Source organism: Stylophora pistillata, chromosome 4 (assembly GCF_964205215.1).
Source record: "Stylophora pistillata chromosome 4, jaStyPist1.2, whole genome shotgun sequence".
In the NCBI taxonomy this organism is placed as follows: domain Eukaryota; kingdom Metazoa; phylum Cnidaria; class Anthozoa; order Scleractinia; family Pocilloporidae; genus Stylophora; species Stylophora pistillata.
This window is the reverse complement of record NC_142522.1, coordinates 30794904-30811407: the sequence shown is the minus strand read 5'-3', so window position 1 is coordinate 30811407 and position 16504 is coordinate 30794904. Positions and strand designations below refer to the sequence as shown.

General features: G+C 36.9%; 3 protein-coding genes across 5 annotated transcripts; 1 reads left to right on the top strand and 2 right to left on the bottom strand.

Moving 5' to 3' along the window:
• Nucleotides 1–1608: 1608 nt before the first annotated feature.
• Nucleotides 1609–9086, bottom strand: LOC148733315 (uncharacterized). 3 transcript variants are annotated; one of them, XM_088758196.1, is made up of 13 exons: nt 7337–7364; nt 7070–7135; nt 6855–6902; nt 6666–6769; nt 5042–5121; nt 4529–4636; nt 4045–4109; nt 3501–3545; nt 3320–3349; nt 2978–3030; nt 2466–2501; nt 2262–2318; nt 1609–2145 (listed from the first exon to the last, which is right to left on the bottom strand). In XM_088758196.1, exons 4-13 carry the CDS (start codon nt 6674–6676, stop codon nt 2082–2084), a joined length of 549 nt encoding a protein of 182 aa, XP_088614322.1. In that variant the 5' UTR covers nt 6677–6769; nt 6855–6902; nt 7070–7135; nt 7337–7364; the 3' UTR covers nt 1609–2081. The 3 variants fall into 3 exon arrangements, 2 of the variants coding, with proteins under 2 accessions (XP_088614322.1, XP_088614323.1); XR_016000473.1 differs by lacking the exons at nt 1609–2145; nt 2262–2318; nt 2466–2501; ... (3 more) ...; nt 4045–4109; nt 7337–7364 and adding exons at nt 4224–4255; nt 7531–7611; nt 8115–8198; nt 8455–8487; nt 8783–9086; XM_088758197.1 differs by lacking the exons at nt 1609–2145; nt 2262–2318; nt 2466–2501; ... (4 more) ...; nt 4529–4636; nt 7337–7364 and adding exons at nt 7531–7611; nt 8115–8198; nt 8455–8487; nt 8783–9086 and having other exon boundaries at nt 6652–6769.
• A 139-nt stretch (nt 9087–9225) lies between these two features.
• LOC148733314 (uncharacterized) lies at nt 9226–9855 on the bottom strand. The gene is made up of 2 exons (XM_088758198.1): nt 9608–9855; nt 9226–9520 (listed from the first exon to the last, which is right to left on the bottom strand). The coding sequence occupies exons 1-2, from the start codon at nt 9829–9831 to the stop codon at nt 9349–9351; spliced, it is 396 nt and encodes a 131-aa protein (XP_088614324.1). The 5' UTR covers nt 9832–9855; the 3' UTR covers nt 9226–9348.
• Nucleotides 9856–13993: 4138 nt separating this feature from the next.
• On the top strand, nt 13994–16208 carry LOC148733313 (uncharacterized). The gene is made up of 3 exons (XM_088758801.1): nt 13994–14449; nt 14658–14949; nt 15517–16208. The coding sequence occupies exons 1-3, from the start codon at nt 14286–14288 to the stop codon at nt 15964–15966; spliced, it is 906 nt and encodes a 301-aa protein (XP_088614927.1). The 5' UTR covers nt 13994–14285; the 3' UTR covers nt 15967–16208.
• Nucleotides 16209–16504: the final 296 nt, after the last annotated feature.

The following is a 16504-nucleotide window of genomic DNA, read 5'->3' as shown; positions in this document are numbered from 1 at the left end:
ACCCCTCCCCTGATTGTAAGAACCCCTGACTAAGACCCCTGATTGTAAGAACTCCTGACTTTACTGAGACTCCTGATTGGAAGAACCCCTGATTGTAAGAACCCCTGACTGTAAGACCCCTGATTGTAAGAACCCCTGACTGTAAGACCCCTGATTGTAAGAACCCCTGATTGTAAGAACCCATGATTGTAAGACCCCTGATTGTAAGAACCCCTGATTGTAAGAACCCTTGACTGTAAGACCCCTTTTTTTTAAGACCCCTGATTGTAAGAACCCATGACTGTAAGACCCCTGATTGTAAGAACCCCTGATTGTAAGAACCCCTGACTGTAAGACCCCTGATTGTAAGAACCCCTGATTGTAAGAACCCATGATTGTAATACCCCTGATTGTAAGAACCCCTGATTGTAAGAACCCCTGATTGTAAGACCCCTGATTGTAAGAACCCCTGGTTGTAAGACCCCTGATTGCAAGAACCCCTGACTGGAAGACCCCTCATTGTAAGAACCCCTGATTGTAAGACCACTGATTGTAAGAACCCCTGATTGTAAGAACCCCTGATACTAAGAACCCATGATTGTAAGAACCCCTGACTGTAAGAACCCCTGATTGTAAGAGCCCCTGATTGTAAGAACCCCTGATTGTAAGAACCCCTGTCTGTAAGAACCCCTTGACTGTAAGACCCCTGATTGTAAGACCCCTGATTTTAAGAACCCCTGATTGTAAGAACCCCAGACTGTAAGAACCCCTGATTTTAAGACCCCTGACTGTAAAACTAGCTGGTAGCCCATAAAGCGAGAGGTTGTGAGCTGAATTCCTACAGTACACAGCATTTACTCTTTTTTTTTCTCTTATGAACGGATACATCTCTGCATAAAAAAATATATGGAAAGATAATATTTGCCTTTCTTATGCTTGCATTTAAAAATTCACGTGGAGGAAATAAGTCATCCGAGAATTCGAAGAGAACTGCGACAGATTTCGAATTCAACTTTGCTTGACTTTGGAATGATGTTAATTCTTGTTACTGTCAATTTCATTACGGAAGTATTACTTTTCAAGTTTGACAAGTGCTTCGCTTTAATGTAAATTGGAAATCAAAATTACTGAAATCAAAATTACTTATATAAACTTTTCATAACTGCCAACAGTATAAGAACACCTTTACTTTGGACACGATAATGTTTAAAGCTGAACAGCTTGTGGGGTCGTGTGCAAATGCAAATAAACTCTAAATTGAATAAATTCAAATTTATTTTAGTTGTTTGGCTGGATTAACAGGAAGGGGGGTATTGTAGTTGTGAGAACCAATATTAATGATCAGAAATGAATGAATGGATAATATCAACAATTAACTGAGGGAGTTTGAGCCTCTATTGTTTAGATGATCACCGAGCAAACCTTTCGAAATCAGTTTTGCTTTAAAGACCCTCAACAGTGTATGAAAGAAGAAATTATTAAGGCCACCATTACATATTGACGAAAAGAACTTTTCTTTCATTTCATTTCATGCGCATAGTTGTTTGTAATCTTGTTGATACTGAAATCAAAATGATGTGAAACCTATCTATTGCCAGAAAAGAAATTAATGATACAATAAACAGTTAATTTAGAGAGTGCAAGTCTTTATTTGTACCATCATTGAGCTAACCCATCCGTTTTGCTTTCAACGAATGATTTCTTACTTTGTGTCACATTGGCAATAATCATCACCTCCCGTTTAATTCAGTTAATCAAGTTGCGAGATTCACTTATAGTTTATTATTATACAATGAGAGATGTTGAATACACTTATATTTGCCTAGTGCAGAACCTGGACCTCATTCACTTTTATTATTATTTGTATTGACAGCATCAAAAGACATGCAAATAGACAAACTATTGATAATATATGTCATACCTTTTTTGAAGAAAAAACAACATCAAGGAAGGGAAATGAAGTTTAATTTGAATAAAACCCATCCACAACTTGTATCACAATTTAAATTGTTGTATTGCTTATAAAAATATGAATTACAATATGGGTACTACACAATAACTTATTAAGAACAAATCACTAAAAATTAAATAGAAATGAAAATTTATGGATTAAGTTCAACAATTGAGATTATACTACAAAAATACAAATTATTAATTCTTGAAAGTCTGCAGAAAAAAGAAAATACATTTTAATCAAATAAATTCTTCAAAAGATCTGCACTTTTTCCTTCAAGGTTTGAAATAGTAACTATACTTCATTTCAAACCACTTACGATACTTACAATTCTACTATCTTCATCACAGTCACTCTCATTATTACAGGGATATTTACAAGATTCCTACAAAATATATAAAACAATCAAGTTTTACTTGTTTGTGTTTGACCACCTATGTCTTCAAAGTTGTTTCAAAATGAAAGGTTTACTATTCACTTAAAAAAGACTTGCAATGGATAATTTTTCAAATACATCATAAAAAGTAATTACCCCTTCACTAAACCTTGCAAGCCTTCTCTTGCGGACCTGAAAAAAAATGATTAATTGGAGTTTTACTCATATTAAAGTATTTCCCAAGACTTATTAAGACTTATTAAGGGAATAATTTCTCCAGTGTTCAAAGAGTTGCAAAGAAACCATCATAATTATCATTTAAACCCAAAAAATTTCACCTTGCTTTGCTGATAATTATTCCCATGCAGTGCTGCACATGCAGTTGAAATTCAAAGTACAATGAGGAAATTGGCATTTGACCAACACTTAGAAACTCGTGGATGAACAAATTCACTGCACGCCAGTGAGTTTGCTGGATTTTTCCTCATATTAGAGTTTTTTAGGAACATCAATTGACGAGCACGTCAATTGCAGACGAAGATATATCAAGGATTCTTAAAAGCCATAACTGGGAATATCCAGTAAATCAATCAAAGTCCAATTTTGCACTTTAGCCAGTTAAGCCATATCAGTTTTGGTAGTTTCAAGGAAGTACAGACATTAATTACCTCCGCAGAATCCACCACAGTTTCATCCAAATTTTAACCCTCACCAAGATCACCTTGCCATATAAGTAATATACAATGAGTTATTTTAATTTAGTAGACAATTAACATGGGGCATAAAAGTGATAATTTCCCAATTTCCTGTTTTGCTTTTAATAGCACTATATACAGCCACATTTCACTCTGTGCAAAAACAGATGCCTTCACTTAAAACACTAATATATACATACTACTGGTATACGCATTTCTGTTGATGTGGATTTTTGGAATACTACTTTTCAGATATTATCTGGTTTATTTATTGTTAATATTAAATACAATTGCCAGAACATTTGCATTATTTACCTCATTTTCTAAGTCCTGAGGTCTTTGGGCCTGTGATTGAATTTAGAATACATGGAAATGGACATGCCAAGATTTAGAAATTCATTTGGAAGTAATATATCTGTTAATGAATCATGTTAATATTCTGCTCATGTAAGGTTAAAAGATCTTAAAAATATACAACAAAGTAACTTAAACTTACTCTTTCCTCTGTTTGTGGTTTGCTTTTGGCCCTGTCTAAAGCCTCCTGAAAAAGTGGAATTCATAATAAAGTATATGTAATTCAAAGCACCACTTTATAAAATACATTTCAAATAAAGCCAACGATTGTATTTCCAGTTTCTTCATTCTTGTTTTTATATTAATTTTTCTTTTCTACAAAAAGAAAAAAATTACATCATGATTTCTTTCTATCAGCTGTTTACATCAATAAAGCTACATTTGTTTCCTAGTTCATATGGTACTATCTTTGTGGTGTCTGATTGGTTTATCCAGAAAGCCAACAGTGGTATTTTCAGTTAATTTTCTCCTTATTGTTTGTATTTTTTAATTTTTCTCTTCTACCAAAAAGATATACACCATGAGTTCTTTCTATAAGCAGTTGACACTTCTTTTTCTAATGTACATGCATTGGCATTTTTGTGCTGTATGTGTGGTATACGCAGATTTAACTGTCTTTGCTACACAATTTTGAATCTACAGTGTATTTAATGGTTGCCAATTTATCTGTGATCTACCAAACTTACAGAAGCTTGCAATTCAATTTCCTGCTGTAATCTTATAGCTCTGTCCCTTAATTTCCAAGAGGTCCCTGTAAATTCAATAAATGACATCAACCTGAACAATAGTTAGTGATAGTACACTGCAACATTAACCTGTGAGCCTTTAGAGCATTTGAAGTCTCCTTGCCTTGGTGTATTGCTTCTACCAACTCTCTTGTAAGGCTACTTTCATTTCCTTAAAGACATAGTCATCCATACCATTAATACACAACGAGACAACTATCAGTGTTAAATTGCACAATTTAACAGAACATCATACACTTGAATTTTTTTCATTTCTTGGTTTGTTTGTTTGTAAATGTTTTTTAAAACTCCCAAATCAGAAGAAATCAGGAGATTTGAGATTTTTGTAAATTATGATTATCAGCTACAGGATTACCATGTATGGGATACCTTTGATAGGTTACAAGTTGAGCAACAAATTGGAAGCTCAGATGCCTGCACTGACCTGCTATCAAACTTCCAACTATCATCCTGTTGGAAGTTAACGTGGGGTGCATCACCCTGATCTCCACATCTTCACTCGATTGTTGAGATTGTTGATGTTTCCCACAAGCTATGCAAATAAGACATTCAATTCATTTTGGATGGTTCTGTTCAAAACACATTACTTTTGCAAGCATTTTTGGTGAACAACTAATTTGTGTTTGTTTCCTAAATTTTATTTTCCAAGAAAATGTTGTGATTGACAATGAACTATGGAAAAATCTGTTTGAGGTTACATGCCTTTTGAGAGCTGACCTTTGTTGTCCAACAAACTGCTGTTTCATGGTAAAAGTGGGAAAAAAATTTGAAAATGATTTCCTTGGGATACAGCTTGATAATCATGTGACTCACCAGAAGAACCACCAGTGTCTCAACAACTAATAATTATAATAATAATAATAATAATAATAATAATAATAATAATAATAATAACAATAATAATAACAGAGGTTGGTAATCAAACCTAAACACTCACCACTGTTATCAAAATTGCTGCCTTGAAGGGAGGCACACAGATAGCAGGTTCCCAACACATCTGATATATCCAACAAAGCTCTGAAATGAACCAGTAGTGTGCACTATATTCAATGAAGTGATGGATACAATACTACAATATGACTTGCACATCTCAGCTATTATTGAAATATGTTTAACTAGAATCACTTATCCCAATGAAATGAAATGCAAAGCATGACCACTGTAAAATTCTTTGCTCTGATTGTTATGAAGTTATATTGCAGAGATTTATAGGAGGTGTATTTTAAGGTATCCATGGCCTTTAGCGAAGCTTTGTAGCGGATGAGCACCAAAGGAATACAGTCCTGGTGGCACTGCTTTCTCATCTGAGTTCAATTTTTAGATGTAATAAGATTTTTTTAAATGTTATAATAATAACTGCTTTTAATTGAATGTATAAATGCACAACATTAATTTTGTCTTTCCCTTCCAAAGATTATTGTGCAGAACCTCTAATTTCATAAGACGCATTTCATTTCAGTGTATTTTGATGTATGTAACCTTTAACTAGTGATGACTCATCTGTATAATTTAGGGAATGGGAAGAATTGATTAGAAATGTCAAAACATTAAGTGACGTGTTTTATGTCACAATTCTAACACTACAATCGGACGCAAAGCGCTAAAAAAACTAAACATGAACACAAAGTTACATGTACATTTTATACAATTATGTAAAAACACTGTGAACCCAAGATAGACCTCAGTCAGTTGTAATACTACACTTGATTCTAAATTGCAACATTAGAACTTAGAATTAATGAAATGTGAGTCCCATGAAGAAATAATAGTTTAATATTTATTTATTTAATAATTTAATATTTATATTGCGGAAATTAACATGTCGATATGATCAAATGCGCATCACAACACTGTTCGGGGGACTTTGGCCAGACTGCATCAGCAGTTTTACAAACAATCGAAGGAAACTTATTTGAAGATGCCCCCTCCCTCCAATTCCAAGTAAACAGGCCAGACCACATCACAGTAATCTCGTGAGTGGGTTCTTTAACGTCCCCTGCCTAACCAAATGATCTAATTAATAGATGCAGGTGACGGGACCTACGGTTTATTCGTCCTTATCCGAGATGACTAGAATGTCTATCCATTTCTTATTAAAGAAAGGTAGTGCATTCTCCTCAGTTATTTTAAGACCTTGAGTGTTGGTCCGGCCAGGGCTCGAACCATCGACCTCGACCTCCCGCACAACAGTCCAGCGCTCTAACCAATTGAGCTAACCGGGAGGCGGTTGAGCTAACTGGGAGGCGGTTAGCTCAAGAAACAAGGTCATGTATAGCTGTTGGCTCCTATGAGGTTAATCCCCAGCATTTGATTAGGTTTCCCTGCAAGTTTTTTGGTTGTCATTAATGGTGCAGGCTGGAAATAGGTACTTTGAGAAAGAATGTATTTCATTCAAACACAAAACCCCCTGACATATAGCAAGGTCATGAACCTGACTGCAACACAATCTGAAGTTTCACATGCTTATGACTAGGCCAACTGTGACTTGTCCATCATAACCTGAAGAGACTTTGTATGCAACTCTCATCTAAAATCATCCCTACAAACCTTCACACACTTACTTCTCGTGCATTTATGCACAGGAATGGTAGCAGTGGGGGCACATCATGTGCTACCATTAATTTTCTTAGAAGCTGTAAATCATAGGCTGGTCCACATCTTGGGTCTAACAGTAAGAATGTAGAGTCAATTGAGCACATAACTTCTTTGCAGGACCAGATTAAGATGATTCATTCAAAGTCTTTACTTACTCGCTTCTGCACCAACCAGTTGATCCACCTCCTCTTCCACTGTTCCCACTGAAAAACATTACATGTCTTTTTTTAACTTAATCTCCCTTTCTTCTATTACATTATTTTACAATATTCATGTTCAAAACCTATCAAAATATAATTTGAACTAGGATTGACAAGCCAATATTTGACCTTTAACCAATTTGTATATAATTTTTGGATTACACTATTACCTTCTACTGCCTGTGCAGCCAAAATGTGGCCATCCATTGCCATAGGACAGCATGTGACTACTGACTCTTGGAAAGTGAGAACAACTTTAGGATGAATGATTACAAAGACTATAAACAGCATGAATTGACTAGTTTCAGCTATAAGTTTTGTCTTTCAAGTTATTACAACTCTCATAGTCTTTTCAAGTGGGTATTTCATTCTTAATATCTCTTTGTGCAATATAATTATGCCCATCCCGTTTGTAACTCAACTCCAGAAATAATTACATATTGAACTTCCTTCATCTTTACCATAATTATAGGCTTTCAACAAACATCTCTGCTCTTTTCTGGTCACCTAATTGAAAGGAAAAGAAAAAGAGAAAAAAAGGAAAACAAGTTCATTAAAGCTGCAAGAGCAATGCTACCCTACACTTTAGTTCTCCAGACAGAAAAAGTGTGGAAAGTATACCTATATGTACCTGCTACAATGGGTACTTGATGTACTATTGGTGATGAAGTAAAGATAGGTCTACCAAGTTCCTCATCACTTGTGTTTTCATCTGAAGTAAAAAAAATAGGCAGTTAAGACTGAATATGGCTACTACTATTACATCCCACATCTTTTTTAGTACCCAATAGATGCTAACAAATAGTCATATTTATAATAATAAATTAATGATTAAAATAATGATAATAATATTAAAGAGAAATGAAAAATTATAGTGGCTACCTCAAGAACCTCACCATTCCTCTATCCATCTATCCTTTCGAATTCTACAGTCACACTCACTCGCTCGTTCACTCCCTCAACCAAGTCAACATTATGGCCACATCTCCATAGGAGGCAGTGGCCATAAAAATTATTTGAAATCAAATAATATATGGATGGCTATTTTAGGGTCCACCTAAATTAAATGTTAACACAAGGTTTTTACGTGCTTGTATACTCTCATCTAAACACCAGTTGACATGTTCGCGTTACAGCCCCATTTATTGGTACCAAATCAAGTTTCATTTCTGACTATCCTAGAAGTGATTAATCATAACACATAATGCCATGTACCTTCTGGAGGGTCTACCACAACCACCTCGTTGGGGGCTCTCGCTACCCCAATTCCAACATTTCCAGTTCCTGATGTTGATTGCCCTGTTGTATCAAGCATTAAAGAAAAGAACGATCGGGTTTAAATAAAGTGATTCTCTTGCAAAGTATTCTAGGTTACTTAACATCATCTTTTCACAGAAACTGCAATTACAAATGATAACATCACAGTCAGTTAAGCTAAGAACGAATTTCAATCGGTAAGGAATGTTCTCCAATTACCGATAATTGGCGGGTGCTCGATCGTCTAAGAAAAACCTTTAATGCATAAATATGATATGAACTTTTCGTTAATAATCACCTGCTGCACCATCTCGATCTTGATTCGTGTTATCTGAAAAAGAGAGAACGACGTTATTAAGTTATTAATTTAAAGGAAACTGCATGATGTAGTTTAGCCGAGTGCAGGTTCAGCACATCATGAATCACTTAAGATCATCTTTTCATGGAAACTGCAATTACTTCCAGAACATCACAATCAATTAAGCTAGGAATGAATTTCAATCACGTCCTTGGCAAGGAGGCAAGGAAAGTTCTACAATTATCGGTATATGGCGGGTGCTCGATCGTCTTCGAAAAACCTTTAATGCTTAAATATGATATTGATCTTTTCATTTATTAATAATCACCTGCTTCGCCATCCTGATCTTGATTCGTGCTATCTGAAAAAGAGAGAACGACGACGTTATTCATTAAATTTAAAAGACACTGTCTGATGTGTAGTTGAGCCGAGTGCAGACATAGTTAAATATGGTGCAGATTAACATGAGTACTCCTTGAATGAGACAAATATTCGTAACCATAATTCTACTAGACATTGTTGTTCTTCAGTCCTGTGAACAAACGAACTTTTCCGAATACACTGTAAAAATGTATTTTCTACGTTGTAAGTAAAAGATCTCTTCAGCACTTGTACCGTGCACAAGTGAGTCAAGACTCGATTCAACTCGGGCCAGACCCCGCCACTTGCGCATCGTCGCTCGAGTGGAGCTCGCGTGTCATCCTCTCGCGGGTTGAAGCATGAAGTACCGCAACGTGCTCTATCTCCAAACATCAGCATACTTTTCAAAATTATGTCGGTAAAATTGGTTCGAATTTTCCAGTAATCCTCGTTAAAAGTTTATCGGGACTGCTGTTGCGGCTTGGACATGTCTTGTCGTTATGCAAATGTTTTTTTCCCCAGGGCCTTTTCTAACTAGGAAGATGACTTGCCCTTTTCGTCAAGAGTTATCTTACCTCGATCTAATCGTATGAACACTCTAGAGCGGCTTTTGAACATTGCCTTCATGGTATCCCCGCACATATCATCCCATGTGCCAGCCAGGGTCAACAGGTTAGAACCACTGACAGTTCGATAAAAGAGCAATCTAAAAATAAAAACGGTTAACCGCTATAGAATACATATTTATAGGCCAGAAATCTGTTACCTCCTATTAATTATTTGTCAGCTTTACCTCGACGCCTCCCTACTATTTAGATGCTGCCTGAAACCATTCAATACGATCTCTTGCAGATTGGCTGTACTGGAGTTTTTCGGAAATTCCAGCTGGGTGACTCTTCCACTACTTTCCAACACCCGCTGGATGTTGGGACGCGGTACCTTCAGCTGATCGCAGTAGCGTAGCAATATGAAAGAACGTTTCGTACTTCTTGATCGTCTTGTCCTGTCCGTCGACATTGCTACTTGAGTACTTTATCAACAAAAACGGTCGAAATAAATTAAAAATTAAAGAGGGTCGAAGCCCTTTATATGTACTCACCGGTAAATGACATGACATTTGAAAACTTACATCTCATAATTGCTAATTAATGTTTTCTCACTTTAACAGCTATCTGGATCCATTGGGATCACATGTAGACGTTCCATTGTGAACAATCACCTTTAAATGGGCCGTTTAATAAAATAAAACTGCAATCAGTTTGATAATCATTATTGTGATCCACATTATTGAGTGCTTTTTTCCGTTCAAGGATGGGTCGAGAAACAAGCTCCTTTTAAGGATGCACATTATATAAAAGTTGCCACTTTCAAACGAGAACATGCGATTGATAGTCTTGATATTTTAATGAATTATGATACACCGTCAGTTGTTTCCGATGAGAATTTTTATGAGTTCAATCCTGCACGTATCAACCTTTTTTTTTTCCACCATCGGATGGAATATACGGTCCTCCCTCTATTTTGGTGCATTCCTTGTTCACCTGGCTCTTTAATTCGAGTCTCTGTTCAACTTTCAAATTATTCAGCTTCATGGGATCGTGAAAAAGGTGTTTGAAGGGCTGTTTTGTCGCAATTTTGCAACAATTGTTACACTTTGCTATATCTGTCGCACTTTGTAATAACACTTGTCGCAGTTTATAATTACACTTGTCACACTTTGTAATAAAAAAGCTGTTGCACTTTGTAGTAACAGACTTTATTACATCGCTTGCAGCGCCAGTGGGCAAGATGAAGTGAACCTTGTGTTCTGATTGGCTACCGGAGCGGGCAAGATGGGCCGATCTTGCCCGGTTGGGATTTCCTGCATTGATCTCGCGCATGAAATAAAAAAATAATTAGAACTATTTTCGTAATTCTTGGACAATTTCGGCCATGGAAACGCAAAAACTGCTAGGTGATAATCAAAATGATGCAAACAGAAACGAATTTCGTGTGCTACAAATGGCTTTCTTTCCAGGCTCTTGAATTGAAGTAAGCGGCCGACCATTTAACTTTTGAGGGGAGGGGGTGGGGGGGGGGGGGTGATTTTTGGTCATGAAATGAATTTTTTCTAGCAATCTGCTGGGCAGGATATTTTTCCATTCTAAATGCTCCGCAGGATATTTTTTCCCTCCTGATTTCTCTGCAGGATTTTGTTTTCCTCAAAGAAAAGGGTAATGTGTTTACATATACAAAATCTATTTACATTTACATTGTGGTCATTGCAGCAAGGCTTCTAATATAGCTAGCTATGTTTTCGGAAAGCAATTCTTTACAATCGTTTTATAAAGTGATGCACCACAGGCAGATGTGAAAACGTTTAGTTTCTTAATTAACAAAATTGATAATGTCAAAGAAACATTTCTGGCACTATGACAATCATAAAATTGTTTCATTTGCTGATAACGGATATAGTTTGCAGTTTTCAGCCATGATCATCACTGCTGTAAATTTTTATCTTGCAGCACAATTTTTCTTCATGAAATATACAGCTACTGTTGATACACCTATCAATGCCTTGCCCCAACAGGGGGAGTGTGGAAATAGGTGGTAAGAGCAGACCATCGCACTTTGTAATAAACGAAAAGATGTAGCACCTTGTAATTACACTTGGTAAATGGTAGGAGGACAAACTAAGCCTGTCTCGATTGGGTTAGTAAAGTTGCTGGAAAGTCCCTCATTGAAATGCCGAAAACTTTCTAAAACATTGTCCGGCTACCTAAATCTCAAAATTCGCCACATAAATGTTTGATACTTTTATATCAACGTTCAAATAAAACTTTAGTTTTCGTTCATCACAATAACTTTTAACAACAGTCAAGAAAAATAGCTTGGAACTTAGACAGAGCTCGGTTCGCACCGACATTGGCGAAATTGGAATTTGTTCTTGCATGTTGGGGGTGAAACTGTTCAATCCTCCTCTTCTGTTCGTAATCTTGGAGTGATACTCGATCTCAGTGCTGATATAGAAGACCACATTAAAAAGATTTTCGAAAAATGTCATTTCCATCTAAGTAACTGATATCAGTAAGATCAGTACATATTTGGATCGTGAATCTGCTTAAGCAATTATTCATCCTTTTGTGACCACTAACTTGGACTACTGTCTGTACTGATATTTTATATGGATTACCTAAAGTTCTCTTAAACTGCCTACAGCTAGTGCAGAATAGGGCAGCGCGCATTGTAACATTTACAAAGAAGTATAAACATATAACTCCCATTTTGATAGATAAAAATAGAAATAAATAGAAATCCCAACATCAGGGTAGTCCCATCAGAACTCAAAGCTCTGCTATCAATAGGAGCCCTGGTGAATAGGATCCAAAAATAAATATAAAATAATAAAAAAGTCTTATTCAATATAATAATACAGACAATTCTAATTAACGTGTCTATTATAAACAACATATCCATGATAAAAAAAAGATTTCTTGGCTTTTTCAGTTCTAGCGCGAGGCAAATGAAGCAAATTTCCCTGTCTTGTTCTGGTATTATTAGGGTTAGGATTGGGTTTAGAGGACAGTTAACAGAAATACATTTATTAACCACTTTAAAATTATGTTCGTCGCTTCTCGACTGTAATAACATTTACTGTAAGGCCATTTAAGATCCATTAAAGCTTGACCACTATCCTTAGATTTTGAAACAGTTTTGGATGCCCTTCTTTGAAAATTATCCAGAAGTCCGGCATTGCCAAAACTTGGCTGCGGCCAGACAGATAGTTTTCAAATCGGTTCAGTTCTTTCCTTTTGATTCCAAAATAGCGCAGTTTCCTCAACAAAATAGAATGAGCTATTGCGTTGAATGCCTTACGCAAGTCCACGAAAGCTAGTCGTCAGGAACTTTGCTCTGAGACAGTGAAGCATTAATTATTACTGTTAATAGGTTTTGTGACTATTGCAGAAGCGTCCTTTACAAGTCTTTGTGGAATGTTATCTAAGCCCACTGCTTTGCCTGATTTAATTCGTCGGCCTTCCGACTGAACAGCAGTTTCAGAACTGTCAGTAAACAGAAAAGTAGCGTTCGTAGCTTCTGTTAAAGATATACTTCACGAGAGTTTCGATCCAGCATTTACAAACGATTTGCAAAGGTTGACAGCTGTATTTACGAATGTATTGTTGAAATAATTTGCGATTGAGCTCTTTTCAGTTATTACTTGACCGTCGACTTTGAGTTTTGGAGATGGTTCTTTGCTTTCGGAGGGGAGGATTTTCTTAACTGTAGTAATCTAGTAGTAGTAGATACTTTTATTTAGCTAGGGTAACTCCTAAAGTTACAAAAACTGATATCCTTTGAGGCCCTTGGAGATTCACCAAGAAATATATCCAATTTTCTAAGCTTTTTTACCAGCTCCTACTCTTTGCGTTCTTGTTCGAATAAGTTACTCAAGGACCTAAATTATGGAACAGCATACCCGCATCTTTAAGAAATGCCGATTCCTAGAATTCTTCCAAAAAAGACATATTTAATTCGCCAAGCTTTTTTGATTTGTAAATATATTTCTGTTTAATTTCCATGTTTATATAATGTAGTTGTTAGATTTATCAGTGTTTTTAAATACATTTTGTGATACTGTTAAGCGCCTAGAGCAAATAGTGATATAGACGCTATATAGATAAAGTTTATTATTATTATCATTGTTTTTATTATTATTAGTAGTTGATAAATATTCAAGAAATTCGCATAAATTTAAGTTTTCCATGAACGTAGACGTTTTCGCGCTTGATATGTGCTCTAAACCTATATTTTGAGCACAATCTATGTAGAAATAGATTATTATCTCTTAGGTACAGTTAATGCGCCAAGGTTTTCCGAAAATCACCCGCACATGACATGATCGATCGTTGCTTTTTTCACGTGTGTGTTGTTGACAGTGTAACCAAAGAGGCGATGAGACTCACTACCTCGTGTTAAGTAGTGAATTGATAGAATCTTTTACCCTGAATTTTGTTATCACCCATTTCATTTTTATTTTTGTGCCCTTCACTTCAGCATCTCTAAGTATTTTTACAAGGTCGCCCTCTTTCCTCCTTGCGAACCGAGAACCGGCCCTTTTTTTCTGAAGATTTTCTTTCGCCACGTACTTCTTTCACTTCGACAAGTTCCTCTTAAAAAATTTCTCCGCGTATGCCAATCTTGGAACTCGGACACTCGTCATTGTCCATATTTCAGAAATGTGCATTTGTTTCACGAGAGAAATGGTTTAGTCTTCGTGGCGAAGATTGAAAATGACTCTCGACCAATGAGGGCTTGAGAATTCCTATGGTTATTGTGAAAAGGCCACAAACAAAGTGCGAAAATTTTATTTCAAAGAACGACAGAACAGAGGGCCGCAGCTCCGCCTCTCGTTTTTGCTGCAGTAGCGGTTTCTCAGCAGTCACAAAATAAGTAGTAAAATACAGCAAATCAAGCATCCGAAGAGCATCAAGATGAATCTCATGGACATTAACAGGCTTACTGATGGTCCAGTCCTCAATGTAATAACTTGGCTACAGCGGCAGAACTTGATAGCTAGTCCTCTGAGATGCGTGCCATGCAATAGAGGAATGGAATTTGTAGAGAGAAACCCAGACCACGTAGATGGATATGTGTGGTAAGAATAGATAGTACCAATACTAAACTTTTTTAAATTTCTACTTTCTATCATTGACATACTACTAGGTAGTTTAGCATTGAAATAAGTGATCATCATAAATCGGAATTCTTCACGAGTTAGACCACTGCTTTCCCTTTTCCAAATTTAAGCAAAATGACTAACAATCGATCCTTGTCTATAATTATTAAATATTTTTCTTTATAAGGAGATGCAAAGGCTGTAGAGGCAAAAAGTCTCCGAGAGAAGGCAGTTTTTTCGCCGAGTTTCCCCGAATTCATCTAACAAAACTCCTAATTCTGATCTATCTGTGGAGTCATCGCGAGTTGCGCTCTAGAGTTTCTTTAATGGTTGGATTGACGAAAAACACAGTTGGACGTGTGTTTGCCACGCTCCGCTTCATTTGTAAGAGAGATATAGAAGATAGGCCAGTCACCCCATTTGGCGGGCGTGTGTACGTGGTCAAGTGTGACGAAAGTCAATTCAAGCACAAATCGAAGGTGAGTAAGTGCACTGTAATTTTCATTTCAAATGGAGGCTTCTCTTTGAAAACTTAGTTTTGTAGCAACTTCTTGACAACTTTTAAAGGAAATCTATCAATTTCCGGGCTCGCCAAGTCTCATTTATTTATTTGCTTATGGTTTGACAGAGGTTACGCCCCCTTTTAAGATTGGCCCCTTGTAATACGCCCGCCTTTGCTAGCTTGCAACATCCCAAAATCAGAGTAGTCTTTAGATTTTCCGCCAAGTATCAGACACATCCAACTCTCCGTACGGAAAAATTATTTTACCACGAAATATTAATAGGGTTTGATCCGCAAGCATTTTTTCTTGCTGCAAGTCATACATGTGCTCGCGAGCACAGCCAGGTTGAAGAATTGTCCGTTTTTCTGGCTACCGTGCCCATGATACAAAAACACCTAACACCCGCCATTAAATCTGGTAAGAAGGAGGGTTTGTATGCCAGGAGGGTGCTTGATTTCGCACGCATCAAATCAAAGTTAATCGTTATTTTGACAAGCATGAATGCCAATGTAAATCTCCGTTTTAAAAATTTAATCGTTATAGTATCAAAGAGGTCGCAGGGCCAGCGATGAAGTGTGGGTGTTTGGCGTGATCTCTACGGAACACAGTCCTTGTCGCGGCTACTTTCAAGTTGTAAGGAGAAGAGACCGCCGAACATTGTCCATTATTCTTCAAAGGGTCCTCCTGCCTGGGTCAGAAGTGCACACTGACGACTGGGCTGCGTACAGGAACCTTCATCTGTACGTTCCTAACGTGACCATGCACAGAATAGTTTTCCATCAGAACAACTTCGTTGATCCCGTTACTGGCGTACCTACGCAAGAGGCAGAGTCAGCGTGGGAGCGCGTCAAGTACCACGTAAAGAGGGAGAAAGGAATCCGCCAAGGGGACATCCAGGATTTCCTTGACGAACACATGTGGCGAGATTGGCCCGGGCTGGAAGCCGTTTTCGAAAATGTTCTGGCAATAGTACCAACGTACTATCCCTTATAAATAATAGCAACTCCATGAAAACTCCAGTATGCCTCTTGAAAAGTGTTTGTTTTATTCACCCCAAAACGAAGTGTTCGGGCTTTGATAAGGCCAAAACAAGGCGGAAACAGCATCGCTTTTCCTAAACTTGCAACACAGCAAGGGGCAATTTCCTTTATATCTTTTACTCAGCGAGGCTAAGCAATCTTGGAATTGTGAACAATTTCCGTACCGACACTTTCGGCTTAATTTTTCGCTTTTTTTTTCTCGCACATCGCCTCAAAATGAATAGTTGAAATAAAGTGAGTCTCGCGACTTAATAAACTGACATAGCCAGAAGGTGATGATTATTGCCTATGTGACACAAAGTAAGGAATCATTTGTTGAAAGCAAAACGGATGGGTTAGCTCAATGAAACTCTGAAAGGCTCGCACTTGCTTAATTAATGGTTTATTTCATCCATTCATTTCTTTTGTGATAACAGATAGGTTTTCACAACTTATTTAAACAATAGCCTATTTTCTGTGACTCCACCCACACAAATGAAATGCTGTTGGCG